The 26,219-nt window shown below is 40.1% G+C and overlaps 1 protein-coding gene across 29 annotated transcripts in view; it reads right to left on the bottom strand.

Moving 5' to 3' along the window:
* Nucleotides 1–1,185: 1,185 nt before the first annotated feature.
* SETD5 (SET domain containing 5) overlaps nucleotides 1,186–26,219 on the bottom strand; it is a 78,678-nt gene continuing 53,644 nt past the window's right edge. For 21 of the 29 annotated variants that reach the window (XM_055382819.2, XM_055382827.2, XM_055382828.2 and 18 more), the window contains 8 exons: nucleotides 23,750–23,879; nucleotides 12,984–13,231; nucleotides 9,079–9,135; nucleotides 6,738–7,208; nucleotides 4,129–4,430; nucleotides 3,084–3,217; nucleotides 2,510–2,598; nucleotides 1,186–2,183 (listed from right to left, as the gene is read on the bottom strand). In XM_055382819.2, the coding sequence (XP_055238794.1) occupies nucleotides 1,575–2,183; nucleotides 2,510–2,598; nucleotides 3,084–3,217; nucleotides 4,129–4,430; nucleotides 6,738–7,208; nucleotides 9,079–9,135; nucleotides 12,984–13,231; nucleotides 23,750–23,879 (2,040 nt within the window). In that variant the 3' untranslated portion in view covers nucleotides 1,186–1,574. The remainder of the gene's footprint in view (nucleotides 2,184–2,509; nucleotides 2,599–3,083; nucleotides 3,218–4,128; nucleotides 4,431–6,737; nucleotides 7,209–9,078; nucleotides 9,136–12,983; nucleotides 13,232–23,749; nucleotides 23,880–26,219) is intronic. The other 8 variants (XM_063703580.1, XM_019023858.4, XM_019023856.4 and 5 more) reach the window with 1 other exon arrangement.

Below are 26,219 nucleotides of genomic sequence, written 5' to 3'. Positions count from 1 at the left end.
CAAACACCTGATTTCGATTTTGAAAAGTGAAATTTTGTAACAGTCACACACAAAGAGAGAAGACTGTGCATATGATAGTTGTAGGACAGGGTAGAAAAGAAGGGGATGCAAGAGGCTGGGGAAAAAAGGAAAACAAATTAGAGGGAAGGAAGGAGGGAAACTCACAGTATTATCTTGTCCAAAAGAAAAGAAGGTCCACTGCAGCACCAGGGATTACACCTGTCATATATTCACTACCCCTACCATGGTTATAACTGAATACAAAATTAGATAAATAAAAACACGCCAGATATTACAGTAAACAAGTGAAAGAAATAAGCTGGCAACCATATGGAATTTAAAAAGATTGTGTACCCCACCTGGGCTGGCTCCAGGGCTCCTCCAGGGGTGTACAACAGGCACAATGCACTGATGGGGAGAAGCCGGTCTGCTCTCGTCTCTCATCCAGAACAGTGTTAGGGGTGTGGGTGGCTTGGTAACTCTTTCACTGGGCCCACTCTCACATAAGCATCCCCCAAAGAAATGTGGGGCAGGCCCACACACAATCACAGTCCTGTCGGTGCCACTCCACAAACCTATCTTCCCACTCTTACCCTGCAGTCACAAGTGCATGCTCCCCAATCATGGAGGCGGTCCTGCTCATGGGATCATCAACTCCTGATTAATTGGGAGTAGAAAAAATAAAATTCGAAGCATTCCCAAACCACTCGGTATCCTTCCTAATGAAATTTATTGCCAAAAGCTGGTAAGTAGCAATGCAATTGGCCTATCTCATGTCTCATTCCTCCTTTTCTTGTCTACTTACTTCATGGGTTACTGAGCTGTGAAATAGCTTGGGAAGGGGGAGTAGGATGGTAACAGTTGGAGGCTCAGACAATCTACTCAAATAATCTGCTCCCGAATAATCAAGAGCTGACCATGAGCTTTTCTTCAAAGAGCCAGGCACCCTCCAGTTGGTGCAGGTTCCAAGCTTTACTATCCTTGCCTATTTCTTGGTGATCTTAAGACAAAGATAAACAGTATTCTTGGTGGACACACATTGGCCAGATACCTGCTTTTGGAATGGTTGTCTTAGGATGAACATTTACATACCTACCTTTTTTCTTAAGTGCATAAAACCCTAACAGTACTCAGATGGCTTGGGGCTTTGAGATTGGCTCTTTTAACTTTTTTTCCTTTGAAAACTTTTTTTTTTTTTTTTTTTTTTTAATTTAAAAAGATGTCCTCACTGCACAAGTGACTACAGGCTACAGGCAAGGATGGGAGACGGAGGCTTCAACACAACTCATTGCACTTAGAACCGTTACTAACCGAAACACCATTTGCTTGTCAACAATGTACCCTTGACAGCAGGGAGAAACTTCTTTATAGTCTCTGCTTCAGACAAGATTTACAGCTTTCTCCAAGGCCAGAGGCCAATTGTGACCACAAGTCTTGTTTCTTGTCCACCAGACCCAATCCTCTGGCACCTTGTACCCCCCTTCCTCAGCAATATGCTCGGCCTAGGTTCCAGAGGCAGCTGGAAGGAAGCAGCTATGGGCTCATTCAGTTCTGTTTGCCCAAATCCAGAAGCCCTAGGAAAGTCCTGTCTGAGTCTTGACTCCTGACCCTTGCAGTGGCTGGAGTCGGTACTGGTGCACACCCCCACTCCCACGGTGTGGGTAGTGCTGTGAATTGGAAACCGCAGATACCCTGGAGGCCTGGTAGACAGCTGACTGCCCAGCACTGGGCAGACTGATAGTCCGTAAGTCTGATGGCAATGACGACCTAGAGTTCTGAGGAAAGGAGGTGGAACTCAGAGTTCCTGTGCTGGACTGAGAAACTGAATCTGAGGTTGGCGAGTCTGAGGGTCCCTGCAGGGTAGGGCTAGCAGCACTAGAAGGGCAGCTCCTCCTTGGAAGATTGCTGCCAGTGCTGTTTCCAGAATGTGGCTGGCTGCTAAAATACCCTGGTGTCCCCGTAAATGGGGCCAACGAGTCTGTGGACACAGGGTGGGCGGGGCTGGAATAGGACGTGGAAGAGAGGGATGATTCTGAAGAACCGTGAGAGGGGGGGTTTCCAGGTCTCAGTGCAGTAGTTCGATAACTGTATCCTGGAGATTGTGTAGGATGTCCTCTGAAGGGGGAGGAACTCTGCTGAAGGAGGCTTTGTGATTCTGTCCGAGGACTATCACACTGCAGGAGCTAGACAAAGTTGGGAGGAAAAGAATAAGGACGCGAACAAGTCCCTTAAATGGCTGGTGAACATTTATAATACCCTACGTTCTTTTTTCTTCATCTTTTAACCATGTATTCTTTTTAGGAAACCAAAGGCAGTAAAATGTCTGTCTTTGATCACCGTATTCATCTTCTGGCATAATTTATTACCTGAGGACAAGCAGATGATGACTTATTTCCAAGGCTGCTGAAACTATATGCAAAGACAGCATCTCAATGGCAAAGGATGACCAGGACAATTTTGGACCCAGAACACACTCCTATGGCTAGAGACCAGCAATTTCTCATCTCACCTGGTAGCTGTATCTGGAAGGGCTGTAAACTGTTGCTCCTTTAGAGAGTGCTGAGCTCAATGTCTCTGGGCCTTCTCCATCTGCAGGGTCTGGAAGGTAACACATAAAAAAAAAAATCAGCTTGGCTTCTTAGAATAAGTAAGAAAGAGCCATTTTTCATTTAAATCATCAGTGCCATCACCAACCCGTACTGCTCTCTTTGTGACAAACTGGGTGAGTGCAGCATGCCAGAAGGGCAAAATGAGTGGTTAATTATGGGCTATGTTCTAAATGCCTGATGTGATTCCCGTCTTCTTTCTCTTCATCCTTCATCGAGGTAGATTTCCAGGACTTTGGAGAGATGAGAGTTACAGAAAGGTATTCCTTGGGGAAAAAAGAGCAGACAGAGAGCAAGAAACGCTAGATCTTACAAATGTTGTAGCCCAAATGAGCATAAGTGGGCTGGAACCTAGCATACGGCGGAGCCCAACTGCATCAGAAACTGACTCACCTCAACTCAGCACTAGGCATGAGCTGTACAGGACTTGGCTCATGTGTCCCTGAATGTGGTGGCAGTAGAAGGCCATGGGCTCACCTGAGTCTTTCTCTGTGATGTTACTCTCCCATGTGGGAGAGGGCTCTCCCTTTTGGGCCACCCTCACGCTGCTTCGGAGGACCTTGGGGATGCTCCCTCCTTCTCGGAGTCGTTCTACTGATGTGGGAACCATCCTGTAAAGGCAACAGGGTGCAAGTTCAAGCCACAGGACTTAACCAAAACAAATGAAGCCCTCACCAGTGCACAGTGTATTTTCTTAAAACATCCTCTTAAACATTACTTTCTTCAGAACCAATTTAAAACAAGGTATTTCCTCTGCCTCCAACTATGTCAGGCACAAAAGAGAAACATCAACAACAACCACTTTTAAAGAAAAAGAAATCAAGGAAAAAGTGGATTAAAGATGTTAACTTCCCTTAACCCCCATTTAAAATGTTAAAATTTCTCCTTTAGGAAATCATGTGCCTGATACATAGTACTGGTTTAATAAAGGTTTCATAGATTAATGAACATTAAACATTTGAGCCAGGACTGTTCTTTCCCAGACTTATTTTTTTCAGTTCAAGATCCCTGAACTCCTGTGCTTCATTCTCTATTTCACACATTTGATCCTCAGTATTTGCCACCAGTATTATTCATTTTTAAATTTGTGGTCTCCCCTAAACCAGACAAATCCTTTCAGAATGTCTTTTTGCTCTGTATATGCTAGCTGTGTGGAAGAGAGACATCTGTTGTTAATTCATGTGGAACTTGGCTGGATTCTTGACTCACCTTTCATGTGAAATGAGAAATAGGAAAGGCAGCGTTAGTGCCCACCAAATAAAAGAGCTCATCTGCATCCATAACTACATGTCATCCAAAGCACTGCTCCACAGGCATGTTGGTAATTCTTAATTCTGCAAAGCTGGGGGGTTGCAGCTGACATTATTAAATCAGCTGAACAGGACGGATGGTACTGTTGGCTGGCTGTCTCAGATGTTCCCATCAAGTGTTCCCACAGATTTTAGGTAAAACTGGGAATGATCTTAGATATATACTCCCCCCCACCCCCAATTTAACTATAAAACATCAAATATAAACTTACCACCTACTGCTGATATTCTCTTGAGGTCTGCAGTGAGATGAAGAAGTGCCTCTGGAATCTGATGGGCTTACCGCCTCCAAATGGGACATAGAGGAATGAGATGGGGAGAATTTTTTGTGAGGGGAAGATGGAGTTCGGGCTGAGGATCCCTGCACACCATGGGCACCAGTGTCAGAAACGGAGTTACTGCTGCCTTGCCCAGCTCCTGCAGATTTGCTTTTGCTCTGTGCAGAGTCACCTCCCCCACCAGCAGAATTTTCCTTAGCTTCTTGTTTCCGTTTTCGGTACTCCAGCAGGGATACCTAGAAAGGAAAAAACAAACAAACAAACAAAAAATGGTACTCTATCTGGATATCATTAGTGGATCACTAGCAACAGGGAAAGAAGGAAAGATGGTACCTTAGTAAACCACTAGCCAAGCCACGCAAACAAAGCAGACACCAACCCTGACAACTTTTTTTGGGGAGTATGAAAGAGATCTGAGCACAGCTACATATTTAAGGCAGCTGGAAATTGGTAAGAGGAAGATAATAAACTAGGAGGCAAGTTTCTAAAGAATGTTTGCCAATTAGACCACCATCTTTTTTTCTGCCTTCAGAAAAACTTGTGAGGTTACCATTACACAGTAACAGAAGCATGCTATCATAGTTATTTGCAACAATGGAAGTACCTAGAGAAGGGAGAATTGGAAGCTTGTATAGTTTAAAAAGCCTCCCAGGTGACTGATGGCTGTTCTGTACTCCTTGGGAACCCCTAGAGTTAGCTGTTTGAGAGAAAGAAGCAGGGAGAGGAGAAGGAGATGGAGGAGAGGGAGGTGGGGAGAGGTAGGTGGAGAGAGAGAGGGAGAGAGAGAAGGAAAAACAAAACAAAACAAAAGAAAAAGCCAATGCTCCAGGATACTTAAATATGTTCAATTTTTCAAGATATAAATAGGAATTTATTACTGTTTGTCTTACACATAGATGTAATTAATGTAAAAAGAGAGGAAATTATTATTTCCAGTTTATAATTTTAGCAAGCTAGCTCTAGAAAACAACTTGGTAACTTCTCCCTAACTTCCCCTTCATCTCCCTAATGCTTGCTCATTCTTTCCTGACAGCAGACCTCCCATCCCACCCTGCCCACCATAATCCGTGCCCTGCCTAGTACACCTTCTCTTTGTTGTTCTGGCACATTGCTTACGCAGGCCGTAGAACCTATTACCATGTCTTGATTGCTCCCTGACTAAACTATACGTTCTAGGAAGGCAAAGGCCAAGTTTATCTGGCTTTTTATCTTTAACATCCAGCACAGAATTTGGCATATGCTTAAATTTATGCTTAAATGTGCCCAATAAATTTCAGAAGTGTTTCTGAAATAAAATATCATGATTTCTATGACTTTTGCACATAGTAAATATTATAAAACCAGAAATCCAAAGATTGTTTTCATGTTTGTTTCTGGTGGTCAATGCTGTTCATGCAACAATCTTCAAAATCAATTATTATCTTAATCCAAATTATCTGCCAGTGTTTCCTCCTCCTTCTATCCCCTTAGGGTTCTCATTTTTCTGTTCAAATGGAACAAAAATATAGACAGTTTTGCATATGCATTTTCTAGAAATAATTTTGGAAAGAAGTTAATAAATTCTGGTAATATCATTATAATGAAAACATAAAAAACCACTAGGTTTCATTTCAATGAGGATACTACAGATGTTTGGCCATTACATGGGACTGTCCCCTACACAGGACATTCAGCATCCCTGGCCCTGCTCAATAAATGCAAGTCACTGGGACAATTCAAAACACTCCTACACATTCCCAAACACCCCTAGTTGAGAACCACTTATACAAAAGCATATTTTTGGCTTTGTGACTTCTTGATCAGGCATTACTTGGAAGTGGAGTCCCAACCCATTAGCAAGCTCCCTATGGCCTGGCCCAGCCCAGCACTCTCTGCACTTTCCTCCTGGCTCCCCCGGCCTTCCACCTGATACAACAACATCCAACTGTTTGCACCATACTGCATGTCTGCTGCCTGCCCAATGGAGTGCCACCTAATTACCTGTTCTACTCCCTCTACTGTAATATACCTCACCCTCAATTGTTGGTTGGCTGACTCCTACTTATTGTTTGAGATTCAGTTAAATCAGTAACCTGCCACCTCTCACTCCAGCCTTCTCTCTCAAACTGGGTAGTATCCTGGTCCTTCCATTTACTCACTGTGTGACCACGGGAAAGTTACTCAACTTGCCTTAGTTTCCTCATGTGCAAAATGGAAAATTGCCTATCTTATAGGCTTACTGTGAGGATAAAACACACTTAAAGAGCTTAACACAGTGCCTCGAACTTGGGACACACTAAATAATAGGTAAAATTTCTTTTTCACTGTTCTAACCTCTCAATTGCCTAGCAAGTATATGGCACATACAGGCATTTACATTTGCTGAATATTTACAACACTCACCAAGTTGTACTAAAACAGCCTGTCTTTCACTGGATTTGGCAGAGACTATGTCTCACTTGTCTGAGAGAAGTGCGGAACACATAGCAGAAACTTATGAATATCTACTAAATTACTTGGTTAACATTCTTGAAAAGTTCGCCGATATAACATGAAACACTTACTTTTTTCCTCTGTGGTGGGTTCTGGGGGGCAGATGGGACTCCTTCACAGGCCCTTTCACCACCAGGTGACAAGGATCCACGAGAGAGGTCTTTCATTAAGCCATGTTCATATCTGCTGGAAAATCCTTCTGCAGGGGAACAATATCCCCCATCCAAATGTAAAGGCTTCCTATCCCCCACTAGAGGAGATCCTCGATACAGTCCATCTGCTCGAGGCATAGCGTTCAAAGGGGAGTAGGCATACATCAAGTTGAACTCTGTCCGAAATGCCTGGTCTGAGTTTCTCACGAGGGTCTGATGTCCATCTCCACTTCTGCTTGGGAAACCAGTCTCAGAAGTGGGTCCGAGGGAGGGATGAGGAGCCAGGTCAGAATGACCTGAGTTGAGAAGGGAAGGTCTATCAGCACAGCTGTTAGTGTTGGAGTCAAGGTATCCTACTTTTGCCAAATCCAGGTCTTTTCGGTGACAAAGCTGAAAGAATAAAAATCAACGGAGACATGGGGTAGGGGAGAAAGGAAAAAGTCAAAGGGCAGAAAGGAGGGGAGAGGGACACAGGTGAACAGGGAAAGATAAGAGGGACGGAAGTAGAGCAGATAAAGCCATTATATTCTGTAAAAGTCCCACGTAGCAACAGTGTACGTGGGCCAGAGTACTAAAGAATCCTGGCCTTTCCAAAATTGCTTTCAAGTCTTTCTGGATGGGAAATACTGGGAAAGTTAGAATTAGGTAATTGGCTAAATGTGACTATTTTGCCTGCTTAACCTTTCATCAGGTTGCTGAGTCACCTTGTACTACACTAAGGGACAAGTGGTATAATTAGGAATTTACCTTAGCCCCATGCACAAAACAAAGATGAGACTGGTGTCTTAAGATAACTGGCTTCCGGGGTTATCAATTTCTAAATTAATACTGATGGAAGGTGGGGGGAAGGGAAAAAGGTGGAGGAAGGAGAAGGTAGACGGAAAGGCAAGTACTTAAGTTACTGGTTCAGTAAAGGAGGATGGCATTAAAGACATCAACCAACCAGTTCTTCACTCACTTTCACTGTTAAAGAAGCTGTGTTTCTCATACAACTTTCTGGCCACTCAATTCTTCTTTCTTTATCCTCTAACGTACGTCAACATACCACAAGACCACTAATGCTCATCACTGCAGATTCTGAAATGCTGAAATGTACCAAAAATAAACCCCACCTACTATTTGGTTATCATAACCTCCAAACTTCCAACACTAGGTCAACTACAGCTAACCGACAAAGAATGGTACCAGAAAACCAGATACCATACCATATCAGTCTTCAAATTATGTTATCTTAGAATCTTTAACAACTGAGGAGAAACAGCTTTACTTTCCTAACAAGCTAGAGTCAAAACACCAAGAAAATCTCTAATATACTAGTGGAATACAACCTTTTTCAGTTTCATATTAACCTGTGAACTACTACTGATTCAGAACTTAGTAGACTGTCACTGAATTATGCCCTAATTTTTTATTGGAAGGGGATGGGGTTAAAGTTCAGTTGACTATTTCTGAGAGACTCTAACTTTCTCTTCAAGAGAAAAAAGGTCCCATGTATTAATAGATTCAGAGTTAATGTTACTACATCTGAAAGTTTATAATAGAAACTCTAGCACTAAAATCTGAGTTTGACATATCCACAGCAGTAGAGTTTGTGAGAAAACCACTCTACTGATATCCTAAGAGATAAAACTTGTATAGCAACCATATCCTAACCATTGCAGAATGGTGGCCTGTGACAGAAAGCCAGGGACTCACTTGGTTTCCTTGTGCACCCAGTAAGGAGCTGCAGAGAAAATGTAGGAAAGCTGAAAGACAGAATGACTTTCCCTCCCTGAAAAAGCTGCTCAATCTATCAACCAAAGGCCAAAACATCTGGTTTACAGAGCTGTTAGATTAACCCTAGAACAAGGCATAAGTCACCACCCAACTCAAAAAACAGCTCTTACAACTTTTGACTCAACTTTCCTCATTTATTAGCCTTTCTTTAACAAGACTCCTACCACATATCAGCATCTTGACTTCTAGATTCTATTCTTTAATAGAACTCCAGCCACCCCCTCCCCCAAACGGCAAAAACCAACCCCACCAAACACACACACAACACACACACTCCTACCTTCATTTTCCTCCATCTACATTGACAGTCCTGTGTAGTCACAGTCACACAGGAAGACTCATTCAACTTACTGTGACTGAGTGGCCGCCCTCCAGCCCATCACCCCACTGACTCAGATCCCCAGCCCTCCCCACACACTCAGGAACACATTCATGAACACTCACTCTCAGCCTCCAAGTGTGATTGAGATGGTGTGATAACTACCTCGGGTGACAGGGACTCGGGCCTATGCGCAGGGGAACTCTCAGGGGAGGATATGTTCTAGAGGAGGGAAAAGCATCTTGTTATTATTCATCTACTCGAAGTCAAGAAGCAAAACAAAACAAACAAAAAATAAAAGCAAGCATAGATGTTAGCCACAACTTTTTTCGGGGGCGGGGAAGTTGAATAAGAATGCATAGGGGAAATACTTAACTGCAGAACTCATCTCAATGGACAGAATGACTTGTTAAAATGCTTCCTGGTATCTTTGAAAGCATTTAAGGATAAATTGGTTATAATGTTTCATGCTGTAAGTAAACATCTCAAGCACATACAAGGAAAGAGTTAGACTGGTGAAATTTTAGTGTTATACGTCTTTGTATTTTAGATGAGAGTTTAGCAACCTACAGTATTTGTTATTGAGGGGCACCCTACCCCTTATTCCTCCTTACATGGACCTTGTTCCTTCACCCAATGCCTCTTCTGCTTGTCACATTTCTTTATTCTCTTATATGCCTCAGGCCCTCCCAGTGCTATCCAGGGGGAGACATTAAGTGTGCTGGGGGCTGACATGGTTAGGGAGATGGCCAGTTCCTCTTGAATGACAGTTACAGGAAATGTGATTGATGGAATCCCTAGCTCACAGGCTAGAGTTGGTTCTTGGCATAATCTAATTAGACCTGAGCCACCCCTATTAATGTTATTTTGTAAAATCCATTGTACTTTTGACAACAGAGCAGAAAAAGCACGTATGTGTATACTTAGGTCCCTGTATCCTACAGAGGGTAGGACTTTACCTTGGGACTTTCAGGTGAGGCAGCAGTCCCATAACAGAGACTGAGCAGTGAGTGCTTAATGGAAAGATGTGAATGGGAACACGTGAAGAGAGTAATGGTGGTAGTGTGACAACGATTCAGGGGTGCTAGGGCTGAGGTAAGGAGAGGGTGCCTAATGTAGACTCTGAATAACTGTGGCCTAGGTGGCAGGCATATGCTGAGGTAGGGGAAATGAGGCTGCTTCAGCAAAGCAGGGTTTTGGCTGTGAATTTTACTTGGCATGGACAGTGGGTGGTGTACATCTAGGTGCACGTATGTGTGAAATGGCGGGTGGAGTATGGCTCTCAGGGCAAGAATAGGAGGGGAGGGTTATTCTGGTAGAAAGGAGAGGCTAACTAAGCTTGTCCTCCCAATGTTGCTTCCACTCTTCTTTCTAGATGCTTTCCCCTCCTGAAGATCTTGTTCTCTTCCACTGTTTATCTTCTTACCTTCTTCCCCTTAGCACTTAAGACTTCTCACCATTTTCCTGAATGCTTTTTTCCTTTTCAAAAATATCCTTCCCCAAACTAATCTAGTAAGGTTGTTGTTTTTTGTTTTGTTTTTTTTTTTTTTTTGAGAGAGAGTCTCCCTCTGTTGCCCAGGCTGGAATGCAGTGGTGCAATCTTGGCTCCCTGCAACCTCCCAGGCTCAAGCAATTCCTTTGCCTTGGCCTCCCGAGTAGCTGGGATTACAGGTGTGTGCCACTGTACCTGGCCTAAGCTGGTCTTTAAATTATTTTTAGAGATGGGATCTCACTGTTGCCCAGGCTGGCATGTAGTGGCACAATAATGGCTCACTGCAGTCTTAAACTCCTGGTCTTAAGTGATCTTCCTGCTTCAGCCTCCCAAGTAGTTGGGACTACAGGTATATGCCACTACACCTGGCTAAGTTTTGTATTTTATTTTTGTAGAAATGTGGTCTCACGATGTTACCCAGGCTGGTCTCAAACTCCTGGCCTCAAGCAATCCTCCTGCCTCAGCCTTCCAAAGCACTGTGATTACAGGTGTCAGCCACCATGCCCAGCCTAAGCTGGTCTTTATATGTGACACCTTTTTGATATTTCACAATGTGTCACAGCCTTTGCTACAAAAAAGGCTCCCCACCTCTCTGTACTAGAATACAGCAAAGAGTATGGCCATTAAAATGGTGATTAGAATGGGTCAGGGTGGTGAAATCTGTTCTATTATTGATGAGAAAGGTAAAATTTCCTTAAATTGCAAGTGAAACCATGCCTTGGACCTTTTACTATTTAATATTTTCCTTCCCTCCTGGTATTCTAACATTATGCATTGACTGTATTATTAAAATGATCACCAATTAAAAAAAACAAAACAAAACAAAACCAAAACCACTTTATATTTGCAGTGTTTAATAGTTATCCCAAATGCTACAAGGGATAAGGAACACACTGAGTACTGAACCCGCTTGTTTTGCAAAGTGACTTACCTTCTGATTTTCTTTCTTTTTTTTTTTTTTTTTTTGAGACGGAGTCTTGCTCTGTTGCCCAGGCTGGAGTGCAATGGCGCGATCTCGGCTCACTGCAAGCTCCGCCTCCTGGGTTCACGCCATTCTCCTGCCTCAGCCTCCCGAGTAGCTGGGACTACAGGCACCCACTACCACGCCCGGCTAATATTTTGTATTTTTAGTAGAGACGGGGTTTCACCATGTTAGCCAGGATGGTCTTGATCTCCTGACCTCGTGATCTGCCCGCCTCAGCCTCCCAAAGTGCTGGGATTATAGGCGTGAGCCACTGCGCCCGGCCTCCTTCTAATTTTCATAATTCCACATTTATAATAAAACCTGTATTGATAAAGTATGACACTCTATTCCTATAATCTTATGCCCTCCAGGGAGAATTCCTCTCATGATACCTTACTATAAAGCTCTAGGTGCGAACTGCAAAGTCAATTGCAAGTAGACAAAGTCAAGTTAGAAAGGCCTGAATCAGCTGCTTTATTATCTGGCTGAAAGAATTTCATAAAGAATCTGGTAAAGAGTAATTTCCCTAGATAACTGATATGTAACCAGGAGGTTTTTTCCCTCACCCAGAAAGAGGTCTGCTCCAAAAGCAGAGGTCTAGGGTAAGAAAGAATACAGTTCTGCTTTCAATGTTGCTAACTACCTCTTAGTTACTCATAAAAGCTAAGTATTCTGAATCCTCATACTTGGAAAAGCTGAATAGGAAACGTAAGATTGGTTAAAATGTTCACCTTTCTCAAAAAACACATCTGGAGAAGTGCAAACAAGGGGGCAGAGCAGCAGAGTGTGTTTAGTGGTCAGAACAAATTTTTCTGAGAAGGAAAAAAGAGACAGTGTCCATTTTAATTACAAATCAAAGTAACATGCAATAGATGAAGTGTTTTAAAAAAGTATACATGGATTCTATTGAAACCTGCTGTCACCCAAACCTGAACACTAAAGTGATTCAAGATTACTTTTTGAAACAGCTGAGGCAGACATTTCTAACTTAATCCAACAGTGAAGGTAATAAATTTGTCTCATGAATACATGTTGCTAGCCACTTGTCTACTTCTGATTCCTAAGACATTATAACAAAGAGGGAAAGTAACCTGGAGTGGAAAAAAACCCGCATTCGCCATAAGCCATACCCCAATGTTTTCTAAATCTCTGCTAAGGCCACAATGAAAATACCAAACAACCTGGGAAAGACACTTCACTTATTTAAAGGCCTAGAAACGAAGACACAATCAATATCATCTGTGCTCTCAGGCTAGTGTTACTAACAGATACTACAGGCAGCTAGAGGCCTATTTTGACCAAAGTATACAGTAAAGATAACGATGGAGATCTAGCATGCCTACTACCTAAACTTATGGAGACTGATGGACTGCATGCAAAAGATACATGAATGGGATTTGTGGTAGCAGTATGCCTATTTTGGGAAGTATAGGGGCTGCCAAGATGAGAGGCTACCAGGTAACAGGCCACAATGACCCTGAGGTTTCCCATTCTCTTACTAAGATGGGGAAGGAAGATAGTAAAGAAACATTTGGAATGGTATTATATTTGAAATGAGAAGGTACAAATGATGATTTTCATATCCAGCACTCCCAGCAACCAAACCCAAATCACCTCAAACTGCAGAGGAGTGTTGCAGCGACTAGCAGTAGTAAGAGATGTGACTGGTGAAAACATGAGGCTGTATCCATTTCGACACTCCTCTTCCCCTGGGTGAGATGAGCCAGGTGTGGCCAGCTGGGGACTCTTTGAGCCTGAATTGGGAGGGGGTGGTGTGACTGGAGACAGAGGCCGAAGTAACTTGGTGACATTCTGCTCCATCAGATAGCGAGACTTCCATTTCTTTAATGGGCTCAACAAGTCTGTGAAACACAAAGCTTGGATGAGAGTTTGAAACCACAGATTAATTTAAGGCTCTACAGTAAAGCCATTAATCTGTAATCTACAATGGCTCTTAACTGTTTTCTGCCTCATCCCATTAAGTTATCTCCTCCAATCCAACCAAAATCCCAAAGAAACTCTTTAATTACCATACTTAAAATAACTCTGAAAACATTCTATCTCCCAAACTCCAGGTAAATCAAATGTGACTGATCTCTAATTTAATTTCTACCAGTGCAAAATATAAAATTATTTCATTTATTCATTTATTTATTTATGAGACGGAGCCTTGCTCTGTCGCTAAGGCTGGAGTGCAATGGCATTTACTTAGCTCACTGCAACCTCCGTCTCCCGGGTTCAAGTGATTCACCTGCCTCAGCCTCCCTAGTAGCTGGGATTACAGGCATGCACCACTACACCTGGCTAATTTTTGTATTTTTAGTAGAGATGGCATTTCACCACGTTTGCCAGGCTGGTCTTCAACTCCTGACTTCAGCTGATCTGCCCGCCTTAGACGCCCCAAGTGTTGGGATTACAGGCGTGAGCCACTGCTACAGTTCTTTCTTTTACATTGAGTTTCTGAAAAGTCTTTGTTACTGTGTTACAGTTACCCTCTACTAAACTGCTATATCACCAACTAAAGGTACTGGGATGCTAAATCCAAATTCCTTTCACCATCTCTTATATATGTGTCCCTTTTCAGAAGCTCTTTCTATTCTTATATGATTCCCTGATCCATGTCTAGCCCCTTTTCTACCTAAAAAGCATGAAATGATTTCTACAAAAACTTCTCCCAACCATTAAAAAATTAGGTTCACATTCTTTTGACTAGAATAATCCTATTTTCTATACTTCTTAGATCCACTTAAAAAGCAAGTTACTACACTAAATATTTTAGTGACCATTTAGGTCAAAGCACCTTTCTCACTTCTCAGAATAAAAATACAGTTTTATTCATTTACAGTTAAAAGGATATATATTTAATACCTACTGATTACTGAACTAGGTATGAAGGGAAAAATGGTCATCATACATTCTATTTTCAAGAGGCTTAAAATTTGTAAGAAATAGAAAGAGGGCCAGGTGTGGTGGCTCACGCCTATAATCCCAGCACTTTGGGAGGCTGAGGCAGGCAGATCACTTAAGCCAGGAGTTTGAGACCAGCCTGGCCAATATGGCAAAACCCTGTCTCTACTAAATACACAAAAAAGATTAAGCAGGAGTGGTGGTGGATGCCTGTAGTTCCAGTTACTCAGGAGGTGGAGGCACAAGAATCACTTGAACCCAGGAGGCAGAGGTTGCAGCGAGTTGAGACTGCACCACTGTACCCTAGCCTGGGTGACAGAGGGAGGAGACTGCCTCAAAACAAAACAAAACGACACAACAAAAAAAGTGAACACATTAGTATTAGCATGATCAAGAAAGGTGATCACACTGCTATGTGTTAGTTAAAAAAAAAAAAAGCTGTATTTTCTAAATGATTATTATATACCACAGACTATGCCATGTGCTTTATTGTGAAATATCTAATTTTAACAACTCTATAAATCAAGCACTATTATTATCATCCCCATATTAAAGGTGAGAAACTTGATGTGTGGAGAGAGACAAAACAGGTATTCTTGCTCCCATATATCTACATTCTTAATTTTTGTATTTTTAGTAGAGACAGGGTTTCACCATGTTGGCCAGGCTGGTCTTGAATTCCTGACCTCAAGTGATCCACCCACCTGAGCCTCCCAAAGTGTTGGGATTACAGGCGTGAGCCACCGCACCTGGCCCCATCTATCTATATTCTTTTTTTCCTTTTTCTTTTGAGACGGACTCTTGCTCTGTCACCTAGGCTGGAGTGCAGCGGCACGATCTTGGCTCACTGCAAGCTCCGCCTCCCAGGTTCACACCATTCTCCTGCCTCAGCCTCCCGAGTAGCTGGGACTACAGGTGCTCGCTACCACGCCCGGCTAATTTTTTGTATTTTTAGTACAGACGGGGTTTCACCATGTTGGCCAGGATGGTCTTGATCTCTTGACCTCGTGATCCACCCGCCTCGGCCTCCCAAAGTGCTGGGATTACAGGCGTGAGCCACCGCGCCTGGCTCCATCTATCTATATTCTTAATCAGTAGGTTAAAGTATATCCAAGGCTTGGTGCATGGAAGGAGTGACATTTATTCCAGGCCTTCAAGGAAAATTTTTGGGCCAGGAAGATTACCTGGAAGCAATGGTCAGTACGAGACTAGTAACTGGGAAACCATCTGGAGTTAACACAGTAGTTAGCAAAGAATTATGAGGCACTAAACTAGGGTAGGAGATGTTTAGATGAAGAGGGAAGAATAAATGCAAAAAATTATTGAAGATGCATATTTTTCCTTTCTGATATCTCAGAATTTTTAATATTCCTAGATTGGAAGTATATTCACATCTTCCTTTTGTTCCAGATACTAAATTTTCTTTCCTCCTTTTAAAAAGTGCCTAGGTATAAAACAGAAACAAACATGTAATTCATGGCTTATATTTGGAATAACTTTTATATATTTAATATTTCAAGGGTCTTAAACAATGGAATCTTACAGATCTCTGTACTGCTAGGTCCAACACTATAACTATCAAAGTCAATTATGTTAAGTGATGAAGTTAGTTGTAGAAAGGAGTTATAAGATACAGGTGAAATCTGCCACGTGCAAATCAATGTACAAGGCATTCATTCAACATATATTTACTGAGTACTTATTATGATACTGTATTCAACAAGAGACCTGATGTCTGCCCTTAAGAAGTTTACAGGCCAAAGAAAGCCAAGTCATTTGCCTACTTTTTCTCTTTTTCCTGCATATATAGTTTCCAAATTTTATGTGGTCAAATCTATCCATCTTTTATTATTATTATTATTTTTCACCTTTACTCAAAAAATTACCAAGGTTATACAAACACATACACAACCTGAAAATCATATCCACAAATAAATGCATGCTAATATCCTGGTAAATTTTTATCCAGACATTGCTTCACTGACTCTTGCCTTACCTAAACTACTCAGTAACTATTTTCACTCAGAAATACATGGTCAACATTTTATGACAATGAATAGAAATCTACAGTTCAGGTTTAATGACTGCACAACATTAGTATTTTCAAAATTTAACCAACTTTTTTTTCCTTTTTTGCTATTAGAACAAATGGCTACATGTAGGATTATTAAATCAAAAGAATATCTACATATGTGTAGTTTATATTTAGTCCTGTGAGAACTGCTGGCTCATGTTCTTCAGCCTGCATTCTACTGAGGTGTTGGGGTCTTTTTCTTCATCTGTAAGGGCTCTTTAAATAGTAAGAATGTTGACCCCTTGTCAATAAAATTACAAATGTATTTTCCCAGTTTACTGATTGCCTTCAATTTTATTTACAAGTCTCTGCTATATGTTTTGTTTCTATTTAGTCAAACGGACCACTTTATTTTCTGCTTCTGATATCATGTCTTTGCTAACCCACCCTGACACTGTAAAAATGCCAGCCTATTTTCCTTTTGTCTCCATGTTTAATTTTTAATTTAGATTTTAATTAAAAAAGAACATTTTATTTCACACTGACAAACTGCCATTACAAAAAAGGAAAAAAGAACATACTTAAGTATGGGGTAGCAATTAATCCATCCTTTCCCCATAACAAATAGCCAGCACCTTCTTCCAAAATCTTCTGTAAATGTAGAATAACTATAATTTCCCTATTAATTTGAAATATATTTATCTTATTAGACTCTTACATATACTGGGCTTATCTTCTGAATGTTTATTTCCGAATGTTATTCTTTCCACTTATTGTCCAATACTGAATCAACACCAGCATACTTTTTATTAAAATTGTTAGGGAAATTCCAGTTATTCTATTCTAGTTCTCCAAAATATTTTAGCTATTCTAGCAATGAACTATAGAAGTCATTCAATGACCATGCTCATACTATTAAAAAAAAAAAAGTTAGGATTTTGATTGGTGTTACATGAAATTCAGGAGTAATTTGAGAAGCATTCTTACCCAGGAACATGGCATAATCTTTGTTATTCACATATTATGTCCCTCTTCATCTATATATACCACATGTCTAATTAAGTTTACTCTCCAGAGTTCTTTAGCTACTATGAATAAAACGTATCTCTCCCTTTGTTATCTAAATGTTATTAACATTTAAAAAGTTTACATACTTATTTTTTATCCAGTTACCCTATTAATCTCTACCAGTTTTTCAATTAACTCTCTAGGTAGATAATAGTATTTGTACATGATAACACATTAACCCTCTTTACCAGTACTTATATCTCTTATGTTGATTTTTTTTGGGGGGGGAGGGGGTTGGTGTAATTACTTTGGCTAACAATTACTTAGACTATATTAAATAATAATGGTAATAGTGGGATAATTTGATAGCCTATTTTGATGTTTAACTAGTTTTCATGATGCATGACAACTGGCAATTTTTCAGCTAGATATTAAAAGATCATAGTATGTTATTTTATCATTAAATTGATAAAAGTCACTGTGTTATGACTTCTCCTCCCCCATTTGACCTGCTAACAAATGACGATTATTAAATTTTCAAATATTAACTCATCCTTACATTCCTAGAAGGAACCTTAGTCATCATATACTCTTCTTTTAATATTCTTTTTTTTTTTTTTTTTTGACGGAGTCTCGCTGTCGCCCAGGCTGGAGTGCAGTGGCGAGTAGCTGGGATTACAGGCGCCTGCCACTATGCCCGGTTTTTTTGTTGTTGTTGTTGTTGTTGTATTTTTAGTAGAGACGGGGTGTCACCGTGTTAGCCAGGATGGTCTGGATCTCCTGACCTCGTGATCCGCCTGCCTCCGCCTCCCAAAGTGCTGGGATTACAGGCGTGAGCCACTGCACCTGCCTATTCTTTTAATATTCTTACAAATTCAAGGTGCTAGGTAAGATCACAAATCTAATTCAAAAGTGGTACTATGCTGTTTTTGGGGGTAGAGGGAGTTAATTTGATAAAATGAATCAAAAATAAAATTTTCAAGAAATAGTATATGATACTCCATTACAAGTATGTGCACAAGCAGATAAAATTACAGATTCTACCATTCCTGGGGTTGGAATTCAGATTATTTTTAATCTATAGTTTTTGCAATTGTTAATAACTAAGAATTAATTATTCTAATAAACAATTCATTCAACTTTTGAAGCTGCTGAACAAATTTGACTACAGAGTTTTGTCTCACCCGCCATGTTCACCTGACCTCTCGCCAACCAGGTACCACTTCAAGCATCTGACAACTTTTTACAGGGAAGGTGCTTCCACAACCAGCAGGATGCAGAAAATATTTTCCAAGAGTTTGTCGAATCCTGAAGCATGGATTTTTAGGCTACAGGAATAAACAAACTTATTTCTCATTGGCAAAAATGTGTTGATTGCAGTGGTTCCTATTTTGATTAATAAAGATGTGTCTGAGCCTAGTTACAGTGATTTAAAATTAATGGTCCAAAAACGCAATTACTTTTGCACCAACCTTATATATAAATTTTGGTTTGTCTATTTCTGTAGGAAAGATACCAAGCAGAACAAATGAACGACTACTAGGTTAAGGATTATGAATATTTTTAATGCACATGATAAATTTTATCAGATTGCTAGCAGGGATATTACTCCCCGGCAGTTTTACTGCAAACCCTTTCCCCAATGTATTAATCCTCTATTAATACAGAGGCAGTATAGACACAAAAACATGGTTAATACATTTTGAATTATTTATTTTATTATTTTTAGAGACAGATGTCTTGCTGTCATTCAGGCTGGAACGCAGTGGCATTATCACAGCTCACTGCAGCCTCAAATTCTTGGGCTCAAGTCATCCTCCTACTTCAGCCTCCTTAAGGCTACAGGCAACACACCATCATGCCTGGCTAATTTTTATTTTTTGTAGAGGTGTGGGTCTCTCTCTGCTGCCCAGGCTGGTCTCAAATTCCTGGCCTCAAGTGATCCTTCTGCCTTGGCATCCCAAAGAGCTGGAAATTGCAGGTGAGAGTCACCATGCCAGGCCCAAGTTTGAATTTAAAAAATATATATATTTGAATGTGCCTAGAATTTTCTTTGGCAAAGGACCTAGTTCTTTTGAAGACAAGGTCTTGCTGTGTTGCGCAGGTCAAACTTGACTCCTGGGGTTGAGTGATCCTCCTACCTCAGCCTCCCAAGTAGTTGAGAGTTACAGGCACGTGCCACCGTGTCCAGCTAGAATCTAATTCTTTTTCAATCTCCTAACTAAAAATTCCATGACAATTTACCAACTTTTACATTTATATTTAGGCCTGTTCTGACTATTTTGTTCCATATATACATCCATTCTTGCATCAATATTATACTAAATTTAACTATTAGCTTCATACTAGAAGCTCGTCTTACACCTCAAGAGAAAGTACTTCATTATTATTTTTTCAATTTTTTTCTTATTTTTTTAAAGGTAGACTTCAGAATCATTTAATCAAATTCCAAAAACAAGGCAGTTTCATGGGAACTATATAAAGACAGAGAGAAAGAGAGAGAAAGAAATATATATATACACATATATATATTCTTTCCATAATGAACATGAAATTCATCAAAGGCTCACGTATGATTCATGAAAAAAAAAAGAAAAAGAAATTTCCATTTCCTCAGACTTTAAAAATATTTCTCAGTAACAGTTTACTCCATATACCCAACTAAGGTTATTCCTAGGCAGTTTCTTAGTTTTGTTAAGTTTGGGAACAAAAAAATTGGTATTCATTTACTTTCTTGGTATATAAATGATTTTTAAAAATATGTTTATACTTTTTATATATTTATCCTTCTATCCAGTGATATTAATAAACTCTTATTATTAGTAGTATATATATATATTTTTTGAGACAGAGTCTCACTCTATTGCCCAGGCAGGAGTGCAGTGGCGCGATCTCAGCTCACTGCAACCTCCGCCTCCTGGGTTCATGCTATTTTCCTGCCTCAGCCCCCCGAGTAGCAGGACTACAAGTGCCCACCACCACGCACAGCTAATTTTTTGTATTTTTAGTAGAGATGGGGTTTCACTGTGTTAGCAAGGATGGTCTCGAACTCCTGACCTCGTGATCCACCCATCTCGGCCTCCCAAAGTGCTGGGATTACAGGCGTGAGCCACCATGCCTGGCCTAAACTCTTATTATTAATTCTAAGTTTTTCAGCTGATTACTTAGTCTCTTCTAAGAATAGACCCACATCATTTACAAATAATGAACATCATGCCCCTGCCCTACTTTGATAATAACTTTTATTTCTATAAAGTTTCAGCTTTTAGGAACTTAAAATATTGAATGTATTTCTTTCTTTCTTCTTTTCTTTTCTCTTTTCTTTCTTCCCTCCCTCTCTTTCTTTCTTTCTTTCTTTCTTTTTGAGACGGAGTCTCACTCTATTGCCAGGCTGGAGTGCAGTGGCGTGACCTTGGCTTACTGCAACTTCTGCCTCCCAGGTTCAAGCGATCCTCCTGCCTCAGCCTCCTGAGTAGCTGGGACTACAGGTGCATGCCACCATGCCCAGCTAATTTTTTTTGTATTTTTAGTAGAGATGGGATTTCACCATGTTGGCCAGGATGGTCTCAATCTTTTCACCTCGTGATCTGCCCACCTCAGCCTCCCAAAGTGCTGGGATTACAGGCGTGAGCCATCACGCCCAGCCAGAATCTTTAATGTATTTATTAATCCACAAATACTCTACAAGAAAGAGTATTCTGTGTAGAATAATGACCGTATAATAATTACTCTTATGGGCCTGATACTATGTTGAGAACTTTATATACATTATTCATTCTAATGTTAGCTCTATAAAGCAGGTATTGCTATTCCCATTTTACAAATGAGGCTCAGAGACTTTTTTTTTTTTTTTTAAAGTTTTAAAGACAGAATCTCCCTCTGTCACCCAGGCTGGAGTGGAGTGGCGCAATCTCGTCTCACTGCAACCTCCACCTCCAGGTTCAAGCAATTCTCCTGCCTCAGCCTCCCAAATAGCTGGGATTACAGGTGCGTGACCAGGCCCAGCTAATTTTTGTATTTTTAGTAGAGACAGGGTTTCACCATGTTGGCCAGGCTGGTCTCGAACTCCTGACCTCAGATGATCCGCCCGCCTTGGCCTCCCAAAGTGCTGGGATTACAGGTGTGAGCCACCACGCCTAGCCTCAGAGACTTCTAGTAACATCATATAGTTAGTAAAGGAGACAGCTGGTTTTCAAGTAAAGGTCTGTTTGATTTTTTCTATTATAGAAATCCTTTCCCCTTTCTTAATGTCTCTTTGGTATTCTTGAAAAAAACAAAAGAGAGCCAACAAATAAAAGTAATTCCTCAGAATTTACGCTAATCTTGTAGCAATATAACTTGCGCATTTGACTGCTGCTTGATTTTTAAAATCAAATATTTTCCTACATTGCTTTTTAAGGGCAAGGTGTGTCCTGTGAGTGTTTCTCACTGTTAGACTAGAGCAGAAGCTCAACAATAACAAAAAAGGCTGGTGACTAGGAATCCTAATTTCCTTCCAACCAGGGCATGTGATAACAAAGACACTTTTCCTATAATCCTTTGCTAGTCAGGATGTGAAATGCTATGCAATCTCCTGTTCCCAACCTTAACTATACACATGCATTAACACACACACCAGATAGATACACAAACATGATAGTCTATTTCAGCTAAGTTATATTCTTACTACACCTTAAAAGCTGTTAAAAAAGAAATAATACAAATGGAAATCTGGTACCAAGATTTCTTTATACTATTCATATTTGACTAAATCTCCCTAATTTTTGGTGAATACTAGAAGAAAACATTTTAAATAAACAGTATAATTTATCTTTCAGATAACTGGAATTTTATTATCCTGAGGTATATAGGTGGTAACTTATGAGGTATAATCTAATCTAGAGACAAAAGAATAAACTAAATCCATAATTTAAAAAATGGCAATTCACAGCCAGGCATGGTGGCTCATGCCTGTAATTCCAGCACTTTGGGAAGCCGAGGTGGGCGGATCACCTGAGGTCAGGAGTTCGAGACTAGCCTGGCCAACATGGTGAAACCCCGTCTCTACTCAAAATATAAAAATTTGCCGGGTGAGGTGGCGGGCGCCTGTAATCCCAGTTACTCGGGAGGCTGAGGCAGGCAGAATCGCTTGATTCTCCATCTCAAAAAAAAAAAAAAAAGAAAGAAAAGAAGAAAAAAAGGCAATTCACGTTTTCTGAAATAAAATCTGAAAAGAAGTAAAATCCAAATGAAGTAAGAACTTTAAGAAAAGTTCTGATTTTAGTTGCAATATCTGCTACTAAAAATTTATCTAATTAAATTCAAGTTCATTACATTTATCCAGCAAGTTGGTAAACAGGAACAATGAAGTGGGTTTTTTAGGAAAATGTGAAATATTCTGTTTGTTGCAACCTGAAAGGTTGCTTTAGCATCTAATTTACTTTGGTATTTTGATTGTCTAATATTTAAAAAACTGATTTAGAGAAAAGTTACGAAAATCACAAAGAACTTTTCAATTAAGCTGATATTTGCAGGAGAAACTGGTAAAAAGATTGTCACAAAATACATTAAGATATCACAAGTGCTTTCAATTACATCCTTTGCAAGTCACTGTCAAAACCAATGGAACAGATGATTTTTCATTGACATCTAGTTTAAAAATGCACAAAGACTTTAGATTTAAAGCTGTCTTAAAAAAATTTGTTTGTTTTTTTTTTTGAGACGGAGTTTCATTCTTGTCGCCCAGGCTGGAGTGCAGTGGCGTGATCTTGGCTCACTGTAACCTCCACCTCCCGGGTTCAAGTGATTCTCCACTGCCTCAGCCTCCTGTTTAGGGAGGGATTACAGGCACCTGCCACCACACCCAGCTAATTTTTGCATTTTTGGTAGAGACAGGGTTTCACCATGTTGGCCACGTTGGTCTCGAACTCCTGACCTCAGGTGATCCACCCACCTTGGCCTCCCAAAGTGCTGGGATTACAGGTGCGAGCCACAGCGCCCGGCTGTTCTTTTAAAAATTTTATGCTAATTATACAAGCCCCTTTGAAAACAATCAATTGATAATAATTTTTCACGTATTTCATTCATCCCCTGCTCCCTCAACCATGTCCCACCCAACTTAATCACTCAGAATTTTAATTCTTTCCTGAATATTAGTGTTCCACCACTTTCTTGCCCTTGCCCCATCTTATAAATATGAATATAAATTTCCTAAACTTACTACTTTAAATGTATCTAACCTTTTTTATAACCATTTCTGCTGTTATCTGTACACTGTCTAGTCCTTCTTTGTCGTCCTGGGAAAACTGATCCCTGACTTGAGATCTCTCTCTTCCTCTGTAAAGACAGATGTAAAGTAACTATTTAGAAAACACGCCATTTCTTTTTGTATCAGAAATACTCATACTTAAATTTTTTATGCAGACCTGAAACAATCATTGGTCATATAGTCAGAAAGGTTTTAGATACGTACCTGCATTGTCTTTGCAGATACTAGAAGAGCTACTATTCTCATTGCTTTGGTATAGGTGCTGAGTTCTAGTCTCTTGGGGTACAGATGATGTTTGAGTCATCCCTTCTTCTAAGGCTTGTTTTATCCAGCGCTATAATTGGAAAAGAACCAGAGAATTATCAATAATTATCTAAAACTATTTAGTGCACCTGTTTTAAATGTACATCAACTGGTGAGTGATACAATTCAACACACTAATTCAGTTACACAGTCAAGCATTTTATTGTCTTGTGTCTCAGCATATTGGAACATTGTCCTATCAATTCCTTTTAACTGACAAACTTGAGGAAATCTGGATTACATATAATGAGATCCCATCAAAAGACAAAAACCAATAAAAAATTACTGCTATTCAACTTTTCATACTGTTTGGGATGGTGTAAAATGGCAAGACTTAGGAAGAAATCTTAACATTTATTTAGGAGAGACTGTGATCGTATAGAATAAAACTAATACATAAAATAAGTGCCTAGAAGGAAGATAAAGATCTCTTAAAAGTTGTCTGCCCCGTCCTAGAGACGTGTGAAGAGGTAATAAAAAAGATTCATAGGAAGATTTTGGATGAGGATTAATAGCTCTTCACTACAGGTACCAAAAGCGTTTCCAAAAGGTTTATTTCAAATGAAATAACCTATGGGACTCCCCCCTCCAACAAGTAGTTTGGTTAAATTATGCATGAGTAATGCAAATCACGAAATGAGCTTCAGTAGAAATCAAAAAAAAGGGAAAAAGTCAAAAAGAAGACCTATCAGTCACAAGTTTTTGGTAGTAAAGATTAGAATAATAAATTGATGAGAAATAAATTTAGGCCAGATAGTAAACCTGCAAAGATTAGGATAATAAGATTATGTATCCTGTGGAAGACAGAAAATTTCTTACCTGTAATTGTGTTCTCTTAAGATATACAGTTGCAGGTTGCTCACCATTCTGTGGCTCTCCTGCCCTGACATAAGACAGATCGAATTTTGATAAACATCAATTTCTGAGTAAGACCCTCCCCCAATAGGAAGAGCAAAGGTGAATTATTATAATTTATACCTTTAGAGAACATGTATTACAGGTAAGTAAATATTCTCTTCACCAAAGAGAGCAATTCTCATAGATTTTCCCTTAGAAACCTAGGAAATAATCCACAAAAATTTTACCACAAAAAAAAAAAAATCTTACATCATACAAATGTCATTGTGGCTGGCCAAATGAAAGCAAAACTAAAACTGTAAACACTTGGAAGGAAGAGTGAACAAGGATATAAAAAAGAGCTCTCAATGGTAATTTGAATCACGTAAACATTTTAGGATACAACCAGGTCTCTGAAAAGCAAACACAAAAACAAAATAAAAAATGCGAAGAATGAACTATCTTAGATACAGAATAATGATGTAAAGATGAATTGTCAGAACCATACATATAGCCTTAAAGCTTAGAAGAGAACTTAGAAGTCATCTTGTCCAAAGCACTCATTTTATAAATGGAAAAATTAGGCTCAGGAGTGCAAAATCTTTTGTTATAGCCACCTTTAAGTTTTTCTTTTCAAAGCAGAAAACACTCATTTGGGGTCACTAAGCTTTCCTATCTGAGTAATTTTTTAATATTTCCAGGGTCTAGTAGATGTACTCGTAAAATAATTTACATTCTGGATCTGATGACTACAAAAAGGGAACATAAAATCAGAACAGGAGTATTCTAGAAGAAAGATGCTACCATGGTTAGCTATTAGGTGAAACACAGCAAATACAATCAAACCTACTCCTCCAGGTTCCGTTGTATAATTTTACAATATTTCAGGACTCATATAAAAAAGGAACATGGACATTTGTTTGTATCTAACAAGATACAATTAACCTCATGGATAATAAGTTAATTTTAGATGCACCTACTCAGCAAGTTGTTAAAATCAAAAGAACATTTCTCCCTTCTCTGAACCTCTATTAAAGTATATTGCAAAGGAGTTTTCTGGGAGGCTCAAAGATGGATAAATATTTTAAAGGTCTCGCTATTATGGCGAAAGAGCGAGGAAGCAATACAGGTTTTGGAGTCCAGAAGCCCTGGCTTGACACTTGGCTGTGAGGCTGGGCTCAGTAGCTCGTATCCGTAATCCCAGCAGAATGTGAGGCCAAGGTGGGCAGACTCCTTGCGCTCAGGAGTTTGAGATCAGCCTAGGAAACACAGCAAAACCCTGTCGCTACAAAAAATATGAATATTAGCCAGGCGTGGTGGTGTGCCTGTGGTCCCAGCTACACGAGAGGATGAGGTAGGAGGACCATTTGAGCCCAGGAGGTCAAGGCTGCAGTGAGCCTGTGATGATGCCACTGCACTCCAGCCTGGACAACAGTGAGACCCTGTGAACCCCTACTATCCCCCACCAGAAGAAATCTGGCTGTGTCACTTATTAGCTGCTTCACTTTGGGCAAGTTACCAAACATTTCTGAGA

The sequence above is a fragment of the Gorilla gorilla genome, chromosome 2, assembly GCF_029281585.2.
Source record: "Gorilla gorilla gorilla isolate KB3781 chromosome 2, NHGRI_mGorGor1-v2.1_pri, whole genome shotgun sequence".
Taxonomy (NCBI): Eukaryota; Metazoa; Chordata; class Mammalia; order Primates; family Hominidae; genus Gorilla; species Gorilla gorilla.
This window is presented reverse-complemented; position numbering and strand designations above follow the sequence as displayed.